This window comes from Plectropomus leopardus, chromosome 8 (assembly GCF_026936395.1).
Source record: "Plectropomus leopardus strain MGB_pleo_1.0 chromosome 8, ASM2693639v1, whole genome shotgun sequence".
Classification (NCBI taxonomy): Eukaryota; Metazoa; Chordata; class Actinopteri; order Perciformes; family Serranidae; genus Plectropomus; species Plectropomus leopardus.
Window position 1 is genome coordinate 17,372,507 of NC_142183.1, and position 15,228 is coordinate 17,387,734.

The 15,228-nt window shown below is 40.6% G+C and overlaps 1 protein-coding gene across 4 annotated transcripts in view; it reads right to left on the reverse strand.

The window, feature by feature from the left end:
* Positions 1-3,100: 3,100 nt before the first annotated feature.
* The window catches only part of mid2 (midline 2), a 183,195-nt gene continuing 171,067 nt past the window's right edge, over positions 3,101-15,228 (reverse strand). For all 4 annotated transcript variants that reach the window (XM_088081015.1, XM_042493808.2, XM_042493807.2 and 1 more), the window contains 2 exons: positions 9,276-9,483; positions 3,101-8,925 (listed from right to left, as the gene is read on the reverse strand). In XM_088081015.1, coding sequence (XP_087937141.1) covers positions 8,502-8,925; positions 9,276-9,483 — 632 coding nt within the window. In that variant the 3' untranslated portion in view covers positions 3,101-8,501. The remainder of the gene's footprint in view (positions 8,926-9,275; positions 9,484-15,228) is intronic.

A 15,228-nucleotide genomic window follows, 5' to 3' on the forward strand; every position in this document is an offset into this window, starting at 1 on the left:
AAACAAAGTGATGACCCATTTACTAATAATAATAAAAAATAATAATAGGCCTAATTAATCTAGATATGAATGGATGAAATGTGCTTTATTAGGCAAAACTAAAGCCACAGGTAGTGATGCACCCCACTATGTAGACTTTTCATTCAGGGTAATTAGAGAGTTGTTGTACGCCACATTAGAGGCTTCGGTGACAAATGACTTAATGAGCTACACAGGGAGTCCTAATTATTCTGCAATTAGAAATGTAATTATGGGTTGCTCCAACGCTAGCCGGCTAGCAGTGTGAGAGAGCAGAAACAGAGCAAGCATCACATTTGAACACCAGCTAATCTGTCACACATGGAGAGGTGCACAGGCCTCCAATCACAGGCCCAACACCACCTCAACCTGTGGACCGAGTTAAGGCACTGAGGCTTGTAATCCATCACCGTGACCTCCTTAAAAAAACACATGTAAGGCTTCAAAGTTACCTAAAACAAGTAACAACCAGTGTTCAGGCTACTGCTGCTCCAACCCACCACACAGCGCTGTCAGGTGTTGATCTAGAGGCAGGCAGTTAATGGGTTGTAATTGCATTTATCTCGGTCTTTCAGTTAGCAGTTTTCAGGGTACTGAGCAAATTTACAGTTGGCACTTTGTGATGAGCATCAGTCTGCTAAATACTGTGCTGTCAAAATGAGGTCACGAAGGTCTGGAGAAAGTCAAGAACAAGTGCTTGTTGGCTGTTAAAATATTGACACTACTGACACAAAACACAAAAAGATTCATTATGAATAAAAGAAAATCAAAGAGATGCAAAATATCACCCAAAAACAACAACAGAAAAGGTAAACCTGTGTTTCTTGCTCCTATGTAGGAGAGGTGGTGGGGTCTTTTGCATGTCCGTGCACGGGGGCCTGCTGTCTCATAGTCCGCCTGTGGCGACAACAGTGGATGTGGCTTTTTCTTTTCTTTATTTTGTAAACTCAAAGTCTTTGCATGCTGCATGTGCCATCTCTTTTCAAGTTTTGATATTTATCTATGTTGAAGATGCCTCCTCATGAGGGAAACATAAAAGTTTACAGACTCTTCTGGGGGAAGTTTAACTGTATAGTTTGGCTACAGTGCTCCTGTGCAGATTGTTTGTCCTGTGCAAACTCAAAATCCATTAACAACTTAAAACTCTATTTCCGAGTCCTGGACTGTTTTTGCACAAACAATTTGTCTCGGCACATTTTCTAGCTTTAGGTTAGACATTTGCACAGATTTGGTGCAAACTATCCAAGGTCACGGGGATGATGTATGTGTGTGATGCCATATTGATCCCTGAGGGAGATAATTCATCGCTTCAGCAGGGTGGCGGTGTAGGGTCAGGAGCACAGAAGTAACCTTGGAGCTGATACGATTTCAGTGTCCTGCTCTGAGATATTGCAGGTTAGATACAGGGCCACATGGCCAAATAATATACATGGTATTGGTATGTTTCTGTGTTAACACACTTTTTAATCATTTCATACGGTGGTCAATATATTGGTTTTAGCAATTGGAATGCCCCTGGCTCCTTCATGACATTGTGAAAACAGTCCAGCCTCCCAACGAGGAAACAAGCTACAAAATAAGTGAGCATATTGTTCATGGTTTCAGGGTCAGCGTGTGTGTGTGCCATGCTCGCAGGCAGTGTTGGGACAAAAGCACTACAGTACTGTTATTGTAATGAGGCATTTGTGCCAGTGATGACAGATGAGGGCTAAGAGGGCATAGTACTACTAACCCCACCCTGAGCTCTGGACGACCTGCCAGCCTGGCCTCACTCGGCCTTTAACCACTCCAAGGCTCAGCCCGTTTGGGAGCTTCGGCCTGCATTTTAAATTGGTGTCTGTCCAAAAAACACACTGCAGTTCAGATGTACTGCTCATACTGTATGTAGATGCCTCTCAAAAGGAGAAAAAAAGGCAAAGAGCAACTTAGAGGAAATGACCCAGGAATAAGCAAGAAATTGGAAAAAAACCCAAAAACCTGAATTAGCACAAAACCCCCCACCCAAACAGACACAAAAAAAGTTAAAAACAAACATAAATACAAAACAAAATAAGGAAATTACCTGAAAAGGGGTCCTTAAAAATCAATAATTCTGTAAAATAATTTCAAATATTTAATCATGATATTAAAAATACAGGTGTCTTTTTTCCCCCTAACTTTTAAATAAAATAATTGTGTATCTAACACACAAAAAACAAAACAAGAAAAGCACAGCCCCTAAGGCTAGCAGGCCCATAACTCAGTGTCTAGCCCTTTGTGTTGCATTAGATGTAAAAATTGTGATCTGGACTTCCCTGATTGAGTGTAACCTTGCTATCTGGGGGGTTGATTGTGGCTGACTCACCACCAGGCCATCACTCTTGCTTCTCGCGACCAGCTCGCTTGGACTGGGCAACTCCTCTGGACACCTCTTAAGTGCAGCTTTATCGCTCCCGTCAGCCAGCTTGTGGTTTGTTCAGAGTGAAATGTACATATACACTGATAGTTCATGGTGGCGTGTGTGCTCAATGCTTTCTCAGTCTGTTTTCTCTCCAGAACGTCTTGCCTCCACTGTCTTCCTCGTGGCAAGGCTGCTTAAGCTCAAAGGCCACCCAAAAAACTCTGCCACAGGTGCCACTGATTGCAATTAATGAGTTAATGCCACCGACCACCTGCCAAAACCACACACACATACCTACAAGACAATCATTGTACCAGTAAGACTATCACAACACAGTTATATTCTACACTAATGAAAACACAGCAAATCTTAAATTCAGGTGATTAAAAACGAATAAAAACATTACAAATATTATATAGCATTTCTGTCAATAGATGACCCTAAATCCTACACACTGAACTTTTAAAAAAATATTTCAGAGATTTCTCCACATACCATAGGTTTACCATAGTTTGAGCACCAGTGTCTGTTATGTACCATTGTGCATACTAAAATGAGTGTTTCCAGGTTATATAGGTATGTGAATGCCTTTGTGTGTATGTATTATCATATCTTAATATTTGTATTTTTTAATGTGCTCACAAACAAATAAAATAAAATGAAATAAAAAATTGGTAAAAAAAGAGAAGTGAGTCCAACACATTTGGGATCAGACTTTTAATTGGACTTAAATTCACATAAATAACATCGGTTCATATATATTTTGTATATTATACAACTTTATATAATATATATTTCCCCCTATGATTTACATTCCTCTCTGGCTAAAATTATCTCTCATATCTACGGAAACAGAAAGCCTTGCATGAAAGCAACGCTGCTCTTTTTGTGCTGTTTATCAAGGTCCAGATGCCAAAAGGAGAGGAGCGTGTTTCTCATGAGTTGTAAAAAATAATTTCCCAAGTTACACAAACAGAAAAGCAAAAAGGAGAATCTATTGCATCATCTCTAGGGTATTACACTGCACTACAAGGAGTGGGTAGCTATTGAAAATCATTCACCGTATATATTTTACTGTATTGACTTGTGACACAAAGAAAGAAAGAGCACTGCAAACTATCTGATATGCATGGCAATGAACATTTCGTTTCCAAGTGTTCTTGTCATGGTTTCTTTTTTTTTGCAAAAAAAAAAAAAAAAAAGAGAGAATATGCTTGACTCAAGATAAGAAACCTCATCATGAAGATAAGAAAAGATTTATGAACCTGCAGCAAGGTCACATAATCATGCAGTGACCCAGCCAAGCACGCTTGCACAGATGAGTTGAGCTTGTCAGTCTGGATCACAAATCAACACATGGCCGTTTCGAGCCTGTGACCGACATTATTCAACAAGATGGGTGGATATCTGGAAGTCAGGTAACATTCACTAATCTCCCTGACAGAAAAGAAGATAACCCTCTCCTCAGACTGGAGCTCCTCCTGTGTTGCCTTTGACTGCTGGATTATTTCTGCTGCCGGTAGCGCTCATGCAATCAATACCTCCATCAAAGTATCAGGACTGACGCATCATCGCCCTAAATGAACGCTGAAGGTTGAAAGGTGCACTGAGAGGCCATGACTGATCAGATAACCTCTCTGACAGTTTTACATCACTGGAACTTTACTTTAAGTCATCGATAAGTAACCATGGTTACTAGCACGTGATTGAAATCAGTGTGTGTTTGTAGGCCTGTTTTTTGTCTTTTTAAATCAAAGCCTGTAGCCTACAAATGTTAGATGACATTCAGCGTTAAGCAAATACTTATTGATGAGTTAAGAGAGTGATAAAGTGTAATATGTTCTCATCCCAACTTGTCAAATACCACAGCTTTGTCAGTCGACTGTCACATCTACGTACGATGTACGAGGTACCCTATTGCATCAGTTTTGGACGCTCAGGGGTGGCGTTTCAAGATACTCCTTTGTTTGTTTTTATTAACCTTTGACCATCAAATTCTAATGAATTCATCTATGACTTAACTTGAGTGCCAAATTTGAATACATTTCCTTAACCTGTTCTTAAGATATCACACTCATGAGAATAAGACCTTTGACCACCAAAACCTAATCAGTTCATCATTAAGTCCAAAAGGACATTTGTGCCAAATATGAAGAAATTCCTTCCGAGTGTACTTGAGATATCACATTCACAAGAATGACACAGGCGCAAGATCATGGTGACCTTGACCTTTGACCAACAAAATCTAATTAGTTCATCTTTGAGTTTGACTGGAGGTCAATGGCTGATTTGAAAAAGAGCTTTCTTGAGATATTTTATTAATGAGAATAAGACAGATGAGGTCACAATGACATTGACCTCTGACCGCCAAAATCTAATCAGTTCATTATTATGTCCGAGTGGACATTTGTGCCAAATTTGAAAAAAAAAAAATCTCTCAAGGAGTTCTTGAGTTATCGTGTTCACGAAAATGGGATGGATGGACATATCGACAGCCCGAAAACATAAAGCCTTTCGCAGGAAGAGAGGCAAAAAAATACATCATGGTTTGGCTTAACATTCAGGTGAGAAGCGAAACAGCATTTGTTGGACTCATCTCATTCCCTTCCCAGCCACCCTATGGGGTTTTTCCGCTTTATATTACAGTAGTTGCTGGCAGCGTTACAAACTGCCACTCTTGGTGCGCATCATACGGCCACGAAAGGTCCGTCTTTGCGTCTGTGTCTGGAGCTGACGTCACTGACAAAGCATCGGTATTTGATGAGTTTGAAGTGAGAACGGGCTGAAATGGCCATGAGGTGTAAAATCTAAATAGACAGTATGTAAAACATCTGCTTCTTTTCAACACAACCTCAAATGTCACTTTGTCACAATCCCTCCTGACGGTGTCCTGCAACACAATCTCTTCAATCTGCATAAACTATGATACATATTTGATTGTCTGAATCAGAGCCGCTACCTGAATATCAACCCAGAGAGAAACTGTCGCCCACAATAGGTCTTCAGATCCAAATAAAAAGCAAAATAATTCATCAAGCTTCAGCTGTGATCTGAATAGTGACGGGTGACAAAAAGTGGTTAAGTCTGTTGGAAGCGAATGTGCAGGTAAGCCAGGATCTGATGGAAATCAAGAGTGAGTGAACTCGAAAGAGCTACTTAGTGAACCGGTGTGGGATCCTACAATGTTTCATGCATTTATCACGACAAGGCCGACCTAAACGAAACATGACGTGTTGGTTTGTGTGTGTATGTGCATGTGTGTGCGTTAACAAATCACAGAGGAAAACACAATCATGCCATGACATTGCGACAGACAGCAAGTTAAAGTGTTAACCCCCTCCTTCCCTGAATAGTCGACAACAGAGTGAAGTTTCTTTTTTTTTTTAAACAGCTAATATTCTATCATCATCATCATCATCATCTCATCATGATAAAAATCGCATAAACATCATAATCATATCCCTTTTCTAAACAAGATAAAGTTACTATATGCTATCGAAAAGAGCCACGGGGAGGGAAAGTCACTGCTTGTGTTCAAATCACAGTGAAAAACTTTACAGCAGGGGCTTCTGTTTTATTACACCAGCTTTTAGCTGTGTTTTATTGCAACAGACTTTATTATGGTTCATATCCACTAACCTTAAATCATTTTCTAAATATGAGTAGGAAAATAAGGTGATTCAGGTTTTTCAGAGGAATGAACGCGACCAGCAGTATTGCCAGTTGTCACTTTCCCTCCCTGTTTCATCCCTGCCACTCAGCTCCATCTAATACTCATAGAGGGGAAATAGTGTTAATCAAAAAGTGCATTATGAATATGTTGAGATTAATAATAAAAGTAAACCATCTTTGTTGCCATAAATAACACCTTTTTCCTCTAATATTCAATAAACCTCTTATTGTACAAGTCGAGTAGTCACATGATGCAAATCTGCTCCCTGTGATCTTTTTAATATCTGGGAGCAACGTTACGCCTCTAACACCTGGAAGCTTAAACCCGCTGATACAAACAGGACTGCTGCGTCAAATCTAGGGGGAAGATCAAGGGGAGGACTTGGACAACCACAGCTCAAAGCTACCGAGGCTACAACACATGAACAGTGATGTGAGGAAGCACTAAATGTCCACAGCTTGCATCAATATGTGGCAGCAAAATGGCAGCGTTCACCTCACACAACAATGTGAAATCAAAGAAGACGAGTCCAAATTTACAGGAATACATGTTTTGGGAACAAACCCTAAGAGATGAACCGTATTTGTTCAGGTAAGGGCATGCACCAATTGTTAGATGGAAATCTTTAAAGGGTTCTGTATCAACTGTTACTACAGTGGCAAGTTTATACAAATAAGTCAATTTTAACAAACCACATGATCAAATGTGAGACGGATTTCACGAGAAGGTTTATCATGTTGAGAATATCATGGGACAGTCAGCCAAACAAAAGCAGTGTTTGGGCCCTGACACGCCAAGCTGATGGTCAGCCATTAGTCAATGTTGGGCCGATGGTGAGCCCAACATTGATAAACATCAAAGTGCCCTTGTCGCTGCGGTGTGTCCCGCACCATTGACCCATGTCGCTCTTTTGACTTTTTTTTCAGCCTACACAGCATGTTGAACTGGCATCAGAGACGGTGAAGCCCTTTGTGAATGAAATTGCTGTAATTGGCAGTTCAGCTCAGCACATTTGAACAGAAATGGAAGTGAGGCAAGTAATCAAATGCTAAAGTCAAAAGGGACTGATGTTCAAATAAACTTGTATATAAGGTGCATTTTTCTTTGGCCATCGAGCTCTTTAGCAGAAACGTTTCCTGATGGTTTGTGTTATTGTACGCTGGAAAACAGCAAATACATTTTGTTCTTTTAACATTGGATTGGGTTGTTAACGTGCTGACTGCCATCAAGACAGTCTTCCAATTTCCCTTTTTGAATGGCGATTACAGACAACCGCCATTTACTCTCACATATGCTCTCCTGATGACTGGATGCTCAATTGCTTAAAAATATATGTGAATATCAACTGGATTTTGCAAACTACAAATATTCTATTTCTTCACTTTGAGAATAAAAGTTGCAGAGCGTTGTCTCTGTGTGCTGCGGTAACACCACATCCCTGCATATGTTTATCGGCTTTCTTGCTGAGAGTTAGATTTTGAAGAAAGGTGCCTCTCTCATGCCTGTACGCAAATGATAAAACTAGAACCAGCACGTCATTAGCTTAGCTTCGAACAAAGACTGGAAGCAAGGTGAAACATCGAGCCTGGCTCAAGATATCCAGCTTGCAGCACATTAAAAGCACACAAATACACGTTATATTGCATTTCAAATAAACCAATTAACAAAACAAAGAGATGTAAAATCAATAATGTGTTTTTTTATAGTAAGTCTTCATGCTACGCTAAGCTAACCTGGCTGCCTACTTTAGCATCATATTTAGTGCACAAACATGAGAGTGGTATCCATCTTCTGATCACACCTTACGTGTGTTTTCCACAAAGTCAAACATTTTTCTTTATCTGCAAATTCATGTAAAATCAAATAAAATTTTGTAAAATTTAGGTCAATTGAAAAAATTAAAAAATGTTAAAATGTCTAATCAGAGGATTCTTCACTTTTTTTTCCTGCATGTTGCTGTATTTTTTAATGACTGCAGGTGAGACATTTTTAACCTCACTGTTCACATGTTGTAACTTCAAACTCTGAATGGCTGATGAGAACATTCCCTCCTTGGTCGTCTGCCTAGGGTCAATTCAGGAGGAAGATAAATCAAAAAGGAAGACCTGAAATGGTCATAAAACCAGATGTCCAGCCCTGTCCTCAGTGACTCTAGGGCATCAGATGAATTTTAGGTCTACTGACATTTGCAGACCTTGTTCCCATTCGCTGATGGATTTGCAAAGCATTGGCTCGCTAACATGACAGACATTTTTCCAGACTGGTGTGCATATCTCCAACACTTTCTAAATCCATAAGAAAGTAACTGACCCACTCTTAACTCGGAGGACAGAGCAGAACTCAGTCACACTGTCAGTGTCCTTCAGCTTCCAATCAACCTTTCAGTCACCGGGCCTGAGTGGACTCCGCCAGGCTGTTGGTCGGCTTTTCTCAGTGGCAGGATTTCATCCCGGTCAAATATGGCGACTCTTGCCGGCACAAGCCCATCTGCTGCTGCTGCTGCTCTTGAAGATCTGACGCCAGACCATCGACAAAGTCGGGGACGGGAAGCCCTGAGAGTATCATGACTGACTTGTTCCAGATCATGAAAGTGGGTACAACGGGCAGGAGGAAGGAGATTTCAAAGGTGTGGATGTGCTGGGAGTTCATGGCGTCATAGAAGGACAGTGAATTGTTGTCGTAGTCCAGCAGGACACCCAGCCGCCTCAGCTGCAGGCTCGCTTCCACCAGCATCTCCTTGCCGTCGTGGCGCACCATAAAGTTGTTGTTGCAGCGAGAGAACACCCATGAGGACGAGTTCTTGCCGCTCCATTCATTTTTCGGGGCTGATTTGTAAGCCACGCCGATGGCATACCTGCAGGGAAGGAACATTTTGGAATGCATTAGTGATCTCAAAGTAGTGTCCTCCTTAATGACTTTACTTGCACAGTCAAGCTACCTCATGCTGAGGACACACAAGACAGGCATGGGCCCTTTGGGTCTTTCCTGCATGAAGAGGTCTACTTCAGAGCCAATTAGTGAAAAGAATATAAATAGGATAAGAGTATACACTGTGTGGGGTGAGAGCGTGTCTGTTGTGTGTGTGTGTGTGTGTGTGGGTTTGCATAACAGCCTAGATTTAAACTCCCTAAAGAAAGATATTTCGGTTTATCGAGCCTCCTTGCAGGCTTATATAATGCACTCTTGTGCATGTGTGATTCTTACCATGTGGACGCTCCCAGCAGCACCTCCCAGTAGTGGCACCCGCTGTCAATGAAGACATTACCAGCCGCGCCGTAGGAGCCCGTGCCGCTGAAGCGCTCCGGGGTGTGGCTCTTCTTCAGCGAGCTCTCGTCCTTCTCCATGGTAAGACAGTCGTTGGACAGACGCAGCTTCTTGTGGGCCGTCTTTGGGTCTAACTTGAAGGGTTGACCTACGAAGAGGCAGAATGTTTTGCTTTAAAGTGGTCTATTACTATGTGTTAGCAGTTAATGTTATTAATGATAATGATAATGATCACATAATCATCATTATCTCTGACATCATTATCATCGTTTTTGGCAAAACTGCGCCTCTATCTAAAAGTGTCCTCCTTACAGAACAGTAAGACTGATAAAATTCCCTGCATTCCCTTACAGAAGTATTTCACTGCTTGTAAGATGGTCATTTCACAAAACTACGCTGTCTATGCAGTAGAAAGATGCAAATACTTTTGAAATAAGTGCTTTAGGACCAGAGAAAATGGACAGAAAGGGCAGTGACAATTGCTCAAGTGGTAGAAAACCTACAACTGCAAGAATGCACTGTGCCGCTCAGGACCAATAAACACTCCTGCTTTTGGGTGATGTAATGTGAACCCATCTGTTTGACATAATGGCAGCTGGCTGCTGACAATTGCTTTAGTTTTATAGTTTAATTGTAAGCTAAGACATGTTTCTGAAAACAGTTGAGTTGAGAAAAAGGCAATGAAGTACCATTATCTTGATTTATATTTGACCAGCAGTGCTTAGTTTTACTATCTAAGTAACTCTTTAAAGAAGTATGTTACTGCTGGAAGGATGGCCTTTTCGCAAAACGACACTATCTATGCAGTAGATCGATGTCGGTAGTTTTGAAATGACCTAAGAAAACAGAGGAAAAGGGCTTTGGCATTTACTTTTGCCCAAGAGGTCGAAAACCTTCAACTACCACAATACACTGTGCTGCATTAAACCAATAACTGCTCCTGATTATTAGTGTTAAGATGGTTGAAAATCTACAGAATATCCGTTAAATGTAATTACTGTAGATCAGATGTGGTTTCAGTATTTTGATCATATTGTCACATTTGCTTTTCTCCTTATATACACTCGAGTACAACTCTTTGTTTAAGATTTAAGTTGCCCTGTATATTATCTTGAACAGAAATATTTGTCAGCTTCCTGGGCTTCTTTTCTTCATTTTTTAAAAAAACAATGTGAAATCTAACATTTTTTTTTACAATTCCCAATTTTCTTTCCAAACATGTTTGGCGTTCGTGATCACTCATTATTGTCAAGTGGGAAAAAAAGCAGAAGATAACACAAGATCATAAAGTGAAAGAGAGAGTAAGAATAAAAATTAGAGCAGGATTTTAACTCGGAGCGGCAGCAAAAGACGAAAATAAATAGAAAGTGGGGTGAGAAGCGCTCGCAGAGAACTCACAGAGAGAGACAGAAGAGGAGAATGTTTGAAATACAAGGGCGAGAGTCTAAACTTCAAAGCGTCTCGCTGCCTTTGGTGAAAACATTTCATAACAGTGGAGGAAGCCACCCGGCATTCTCCTCTATGCCTGCCATCACACAGACTTGGAAATTAGCTGAAGGAAATAGCCTTCACTTCCACTGCAGTAGGTAGCGGCCTGGGCTTTTCAGTGGAAATGCTGCTATCCAGTTGCAACAATTCAATTTGCAATGACACCAGTAATTTGGGAGTAATGGGTGGAAAATTGAGAGGGTAAAAGTAGGTGAGTGGCAGAGAGCGAGAGAGGAGTTAGGAAACGAGGAGGAGAAGTTGAGGGGATAATATGAGGCTGAAGATTGGGCAGAGGGTCCCCTCTCTACCGCTCTATGTCTGTAATGTGTGTGTGTGTAGGCTTCATGGAGGTCAGCCATGTCCCTTCCAGACCTGACATTTAACTCTGACACCTCTCATCTCATCTCTCTGCCTCCCTGAGCCTCCAATGGCTTAATGAGCGACACAATGAGGACCCTGACTCCTCCTCCCCTCCCTCTATCTGTCCTTCCCTTCATCTCTCTTCACCCATTCTCTCATTCTCATCCTCTCTATCCTCTCTCCTCTCTCACACACTCCCCTCCAATAATCCGCGTGGTGAGTGTGTGTTACCGCGTGTGGATATGAGACGACGCGGCCAATGTGCTGCTGGCAGCCAATTACATTAATGCGCTCTCTTCTTTGAACTGCTTATCGCTGCCAGCGCAGCCATTTCCAAACACTGGGGCTCTGTCATGCCTTTCCAGGGGATGACTCCTGAGAGCCCGGGCTGGGCCCGAGGTTGGGGAAGGGGAGACACACGTGATGGTAGAGGACAAGCAGACATACACACAGAGCAGCAAGTCCGGCCTACACACAAGCAGACATACAGTAAGTGGCTGAGTGGAAATGTTTTGAGCCAACGCCAGCAGGATTCTTGTAAATGGAGAGATCATAAGCTTGGGTTTAAATGGTAAATTCTTCGTAAGTGTGTATGTAAACATGGCTGATAGGATACCTCAAATAAAACTTAATTTGGAGGTTTGCACAAGCAAAATAGCAGGTGCAACACTAAAAACACTCTTGTGCTTTTAATTGCTGTAGTTTTGGCAGGCTGACAAAGTGAACTGCTCCCAATTATCACACAACCTTTAATGCACCACGGTCTACGTTTACATGTCCAAAATATGCAGGTCTTTGCCCTTCTTCTGAAAAACATTTTAACACTTTGATGCTAATTCTTCTGTACTTTTTTTTTTTATTTATATGTTTATTGCTTTTTATGATGAGAAAGAACACAGAACAAACATATGAGAAAAGAGAGAAAAGAAAGAGAAAAAAAAAAAAAAAAGGCAAAAAGGCCCTCCCCCCAATTCTTCTGTACTTTTACTTAAGTTTGAATGCAGGCTTTAAGTACTCTCTACACTGATTACTTCTCCCACCACTGAATATCATTCGTGTTGCAGTCGCCATGAATAGACCTAAAGTCACAGCGAGTATAGACGTATTTGCTAACAGCACTCAGAGAACATGCCAAATTTGATTTCTTCTGGAGTGCTGCACTGTCGGCCTAAAGGTGCACAGAACCACAGTGTGCTGCAATAAATCAGCAAGACGACCACGTCATAATGAGAAAGTAGTTGTATATGTCTAAGAGAGTTCTGAATCATTTTACATCAGCTGCACGAAGAGACAGCACACGCATTAATCAAAAAAACAGAGATGACACTGTTTGTTTCTAAACAGTATCATCTTGTCACACACACTGCGTGCTGTCAGATTGTATAGTACAGAATAGAAAGACAGGACAAGATAATGGCACAGATACTATGTCCCACAGCCTGGGTTTCTTAGCAGCGCCTGTGATTAGTCTGCTCCCACTCTGTAATACAGTAGCAATTAGAGATGTTTTCAACTGTCTGCAGAGGTGATAAGTGCTCTCTGTTTGACTGCCTTGAAGCTGTGCATTGTTACGAACTGGGAAGTCTTTAATGGAAACTTGTAAAGCACAAAAAAAAGAAAGCCAAAAAAAAAAAGGAGGAGAGAAATAAAAGGGGCTACTGTTGGGGGAGCATTTATAAAAAGCAATTTCATTCCGACTTCATTTCGCCGGGTCCTTGTTGGAATACTAGCAGTGGGATACCATCTGGGTAATCGACTTTATTTCAATTCAGTCAATTTCACTCACGCTTCTCTTTTTTTTCCACGGCTCACTTTTTTTTTTTTGCTGAGGGATAGATTGAGCTGCCTTTGTAATGAGGGAGATAGAAAAAAAAGGATCCATTTTACTGCATAACTAAACAATTACTGCAGTAGAAACAGTCGCACCAGGGACTCAGAGAGCTCTCTAGAGCTCCAATACAACCTTATATCTTTCCACCGGTTTCTACATCTCTGTCAAACTTGCAAATCATTCCACGTCATTAAAATGCTTGGCTGCATGCCACTTGGCTTCTAATTGACCGATCCTCATGTAATGTGGTATGTAATCCAACCCTAAAACTAAGATTTACACCGGTGGGATTTAAATGCATCATTCATATAACATGGCTTGGGCACAGCAGACGTATGAGGTGCATCGCATGGATTCCTGGCATCACATTTTATCGTTTCACCTCTTACTGGGCAAATGTTCTCTTCGTACTCAGCTTCCACAAAAACAGAAATCGTCTTTGTGGTGTAGAGAGCAAAGACAAACAGTAGTCACTGATCTTCTCCAACTTCACCCTTTAATGAACCCAGCGAAGTCTTCAGAGACCAGTGCTAGAAAAATTCAGTGAGGCTGCTGGGTCTGCTTAGAGTTTCATTGTGATTAAGGAGACGTTTTTGGAAGGAAAGTTTCTGTGATGGTTCGTTAGAGTAAGGCTTGTGAGGGAGAGTCAGCGTCAGTGCTATCTGCTGTGTGTGTAAAATGTAATCATTCATTAAAACTCAGCTAATGATACAAGGGTTCTTAGCAGCTGTATCAATGCACATGCTGTCACTGTATTAAAAAGGGGCATTAGAGCATCATTGATTAACCCTGTAAAACCCGGACTGATATATGTTTTCTTGTGCTGTGTTCACAAATATATAAGATCTGTGATTTCTGAGCAAATTGGTGTGATTTCATTTGAAAATATGGAAAAAAAAAGCAATTTGCAACTTGGCAAGAAATGTCCCACAAAATGCAAAAAAAAAAAAACAAAACAAAAAAAAAGTAAAATATTAGTAAAATGTGACAAGAAAAACTAGCTGATCATGAAGGGATAGTTACTAGAGAATTAGCAGAAAATATGCAAAAACAGTCCAGAAAACAATTATTACAATTATTAAAATTGTATATTTATTAAATTATTTAATTTAGATTTTTCAGGTCATTCTCATGTTTTTGTTTTATTTTATTGTATTTTATCTTTGTATTTACTTTTTTGTGTGCTAATTTTCAGGACATTTTCTTGTTACCTTTACTTATTTAATGCTAACTTTTTGGGCCATTTGTTATTAAGTTACTTAATGCCTTTTTCTTATGTTCTTCAAAGAAAGCAGGCCAGTTTGCTCAGGTCTGAAAGGGTTAAAGTAGGGTTTCTTTGATGAGGTGCTGTGCTCAGAGCTCAAATTCAGTCTGTCTCAGAGAAAAAAAATGAACAAATAAGCAAAAAAAACACCTCCCAGCCAACTGGCATTTTAACACACTCCCAATCTTCCCCCTCCACCTGCTGGCATTTTCACCTGCTCAGTGAATGAAGAACGATGCTTTGAGCTAGTGAACACATCACAATACTCTTTGTTGTCAGGCCCCAGAAGCCACGTGACAAAGCATCGTGATATATTGCTGTTTAATGTTAAATTTCAGCTCTTTTTTCTGCTGTCCACTATAAAAAGGTGAGTTCACTTTTGCATCAATTGCAGCCATACCTAAAAGCTGAAATATGATATGGAAAATACAGATAGACCAGATTAAAGGATATTGTCAAAAAAGCACTTAAAAAGACCAGAGCCAGCCATGCCTTATCCAGTCAGTCTCTTAGTAATGCCACCTGTCTGATGCCTTCAGCCTCAAGCCAATTGGTTTTTGAAGAAGTAACTCTACAAAAACAAGTCATGCATATGTAGTATTATTTTTTTAAAAAACTGATCGGTAATTTTCTAAAAGGGCTGGGTTCTGTAGTTTAAGCTATGTTACTCAAACAGGAGTAAATAATGTATTTGTAGGGGACTATTTTTGGTTGCAGACAACAGCTGAGGTCTATGGTGCAGTAATTTAAGTAAAAGCAAACGCAACGGCAAACATCTCATGCACAAAAGCAATTCAAAGTGCTTTTAGTCAGGCAAGGTAAATCCATTGTTGTTCTTAGTCTTTTCATTGGATTTGTGGATAAAGAAGCTAAAAAAACATTTCATGCATGGTGATCACTATAGTTGACAGCTATTCAAGAGCCATTTTCTTGTTTATGCATGGATTTTT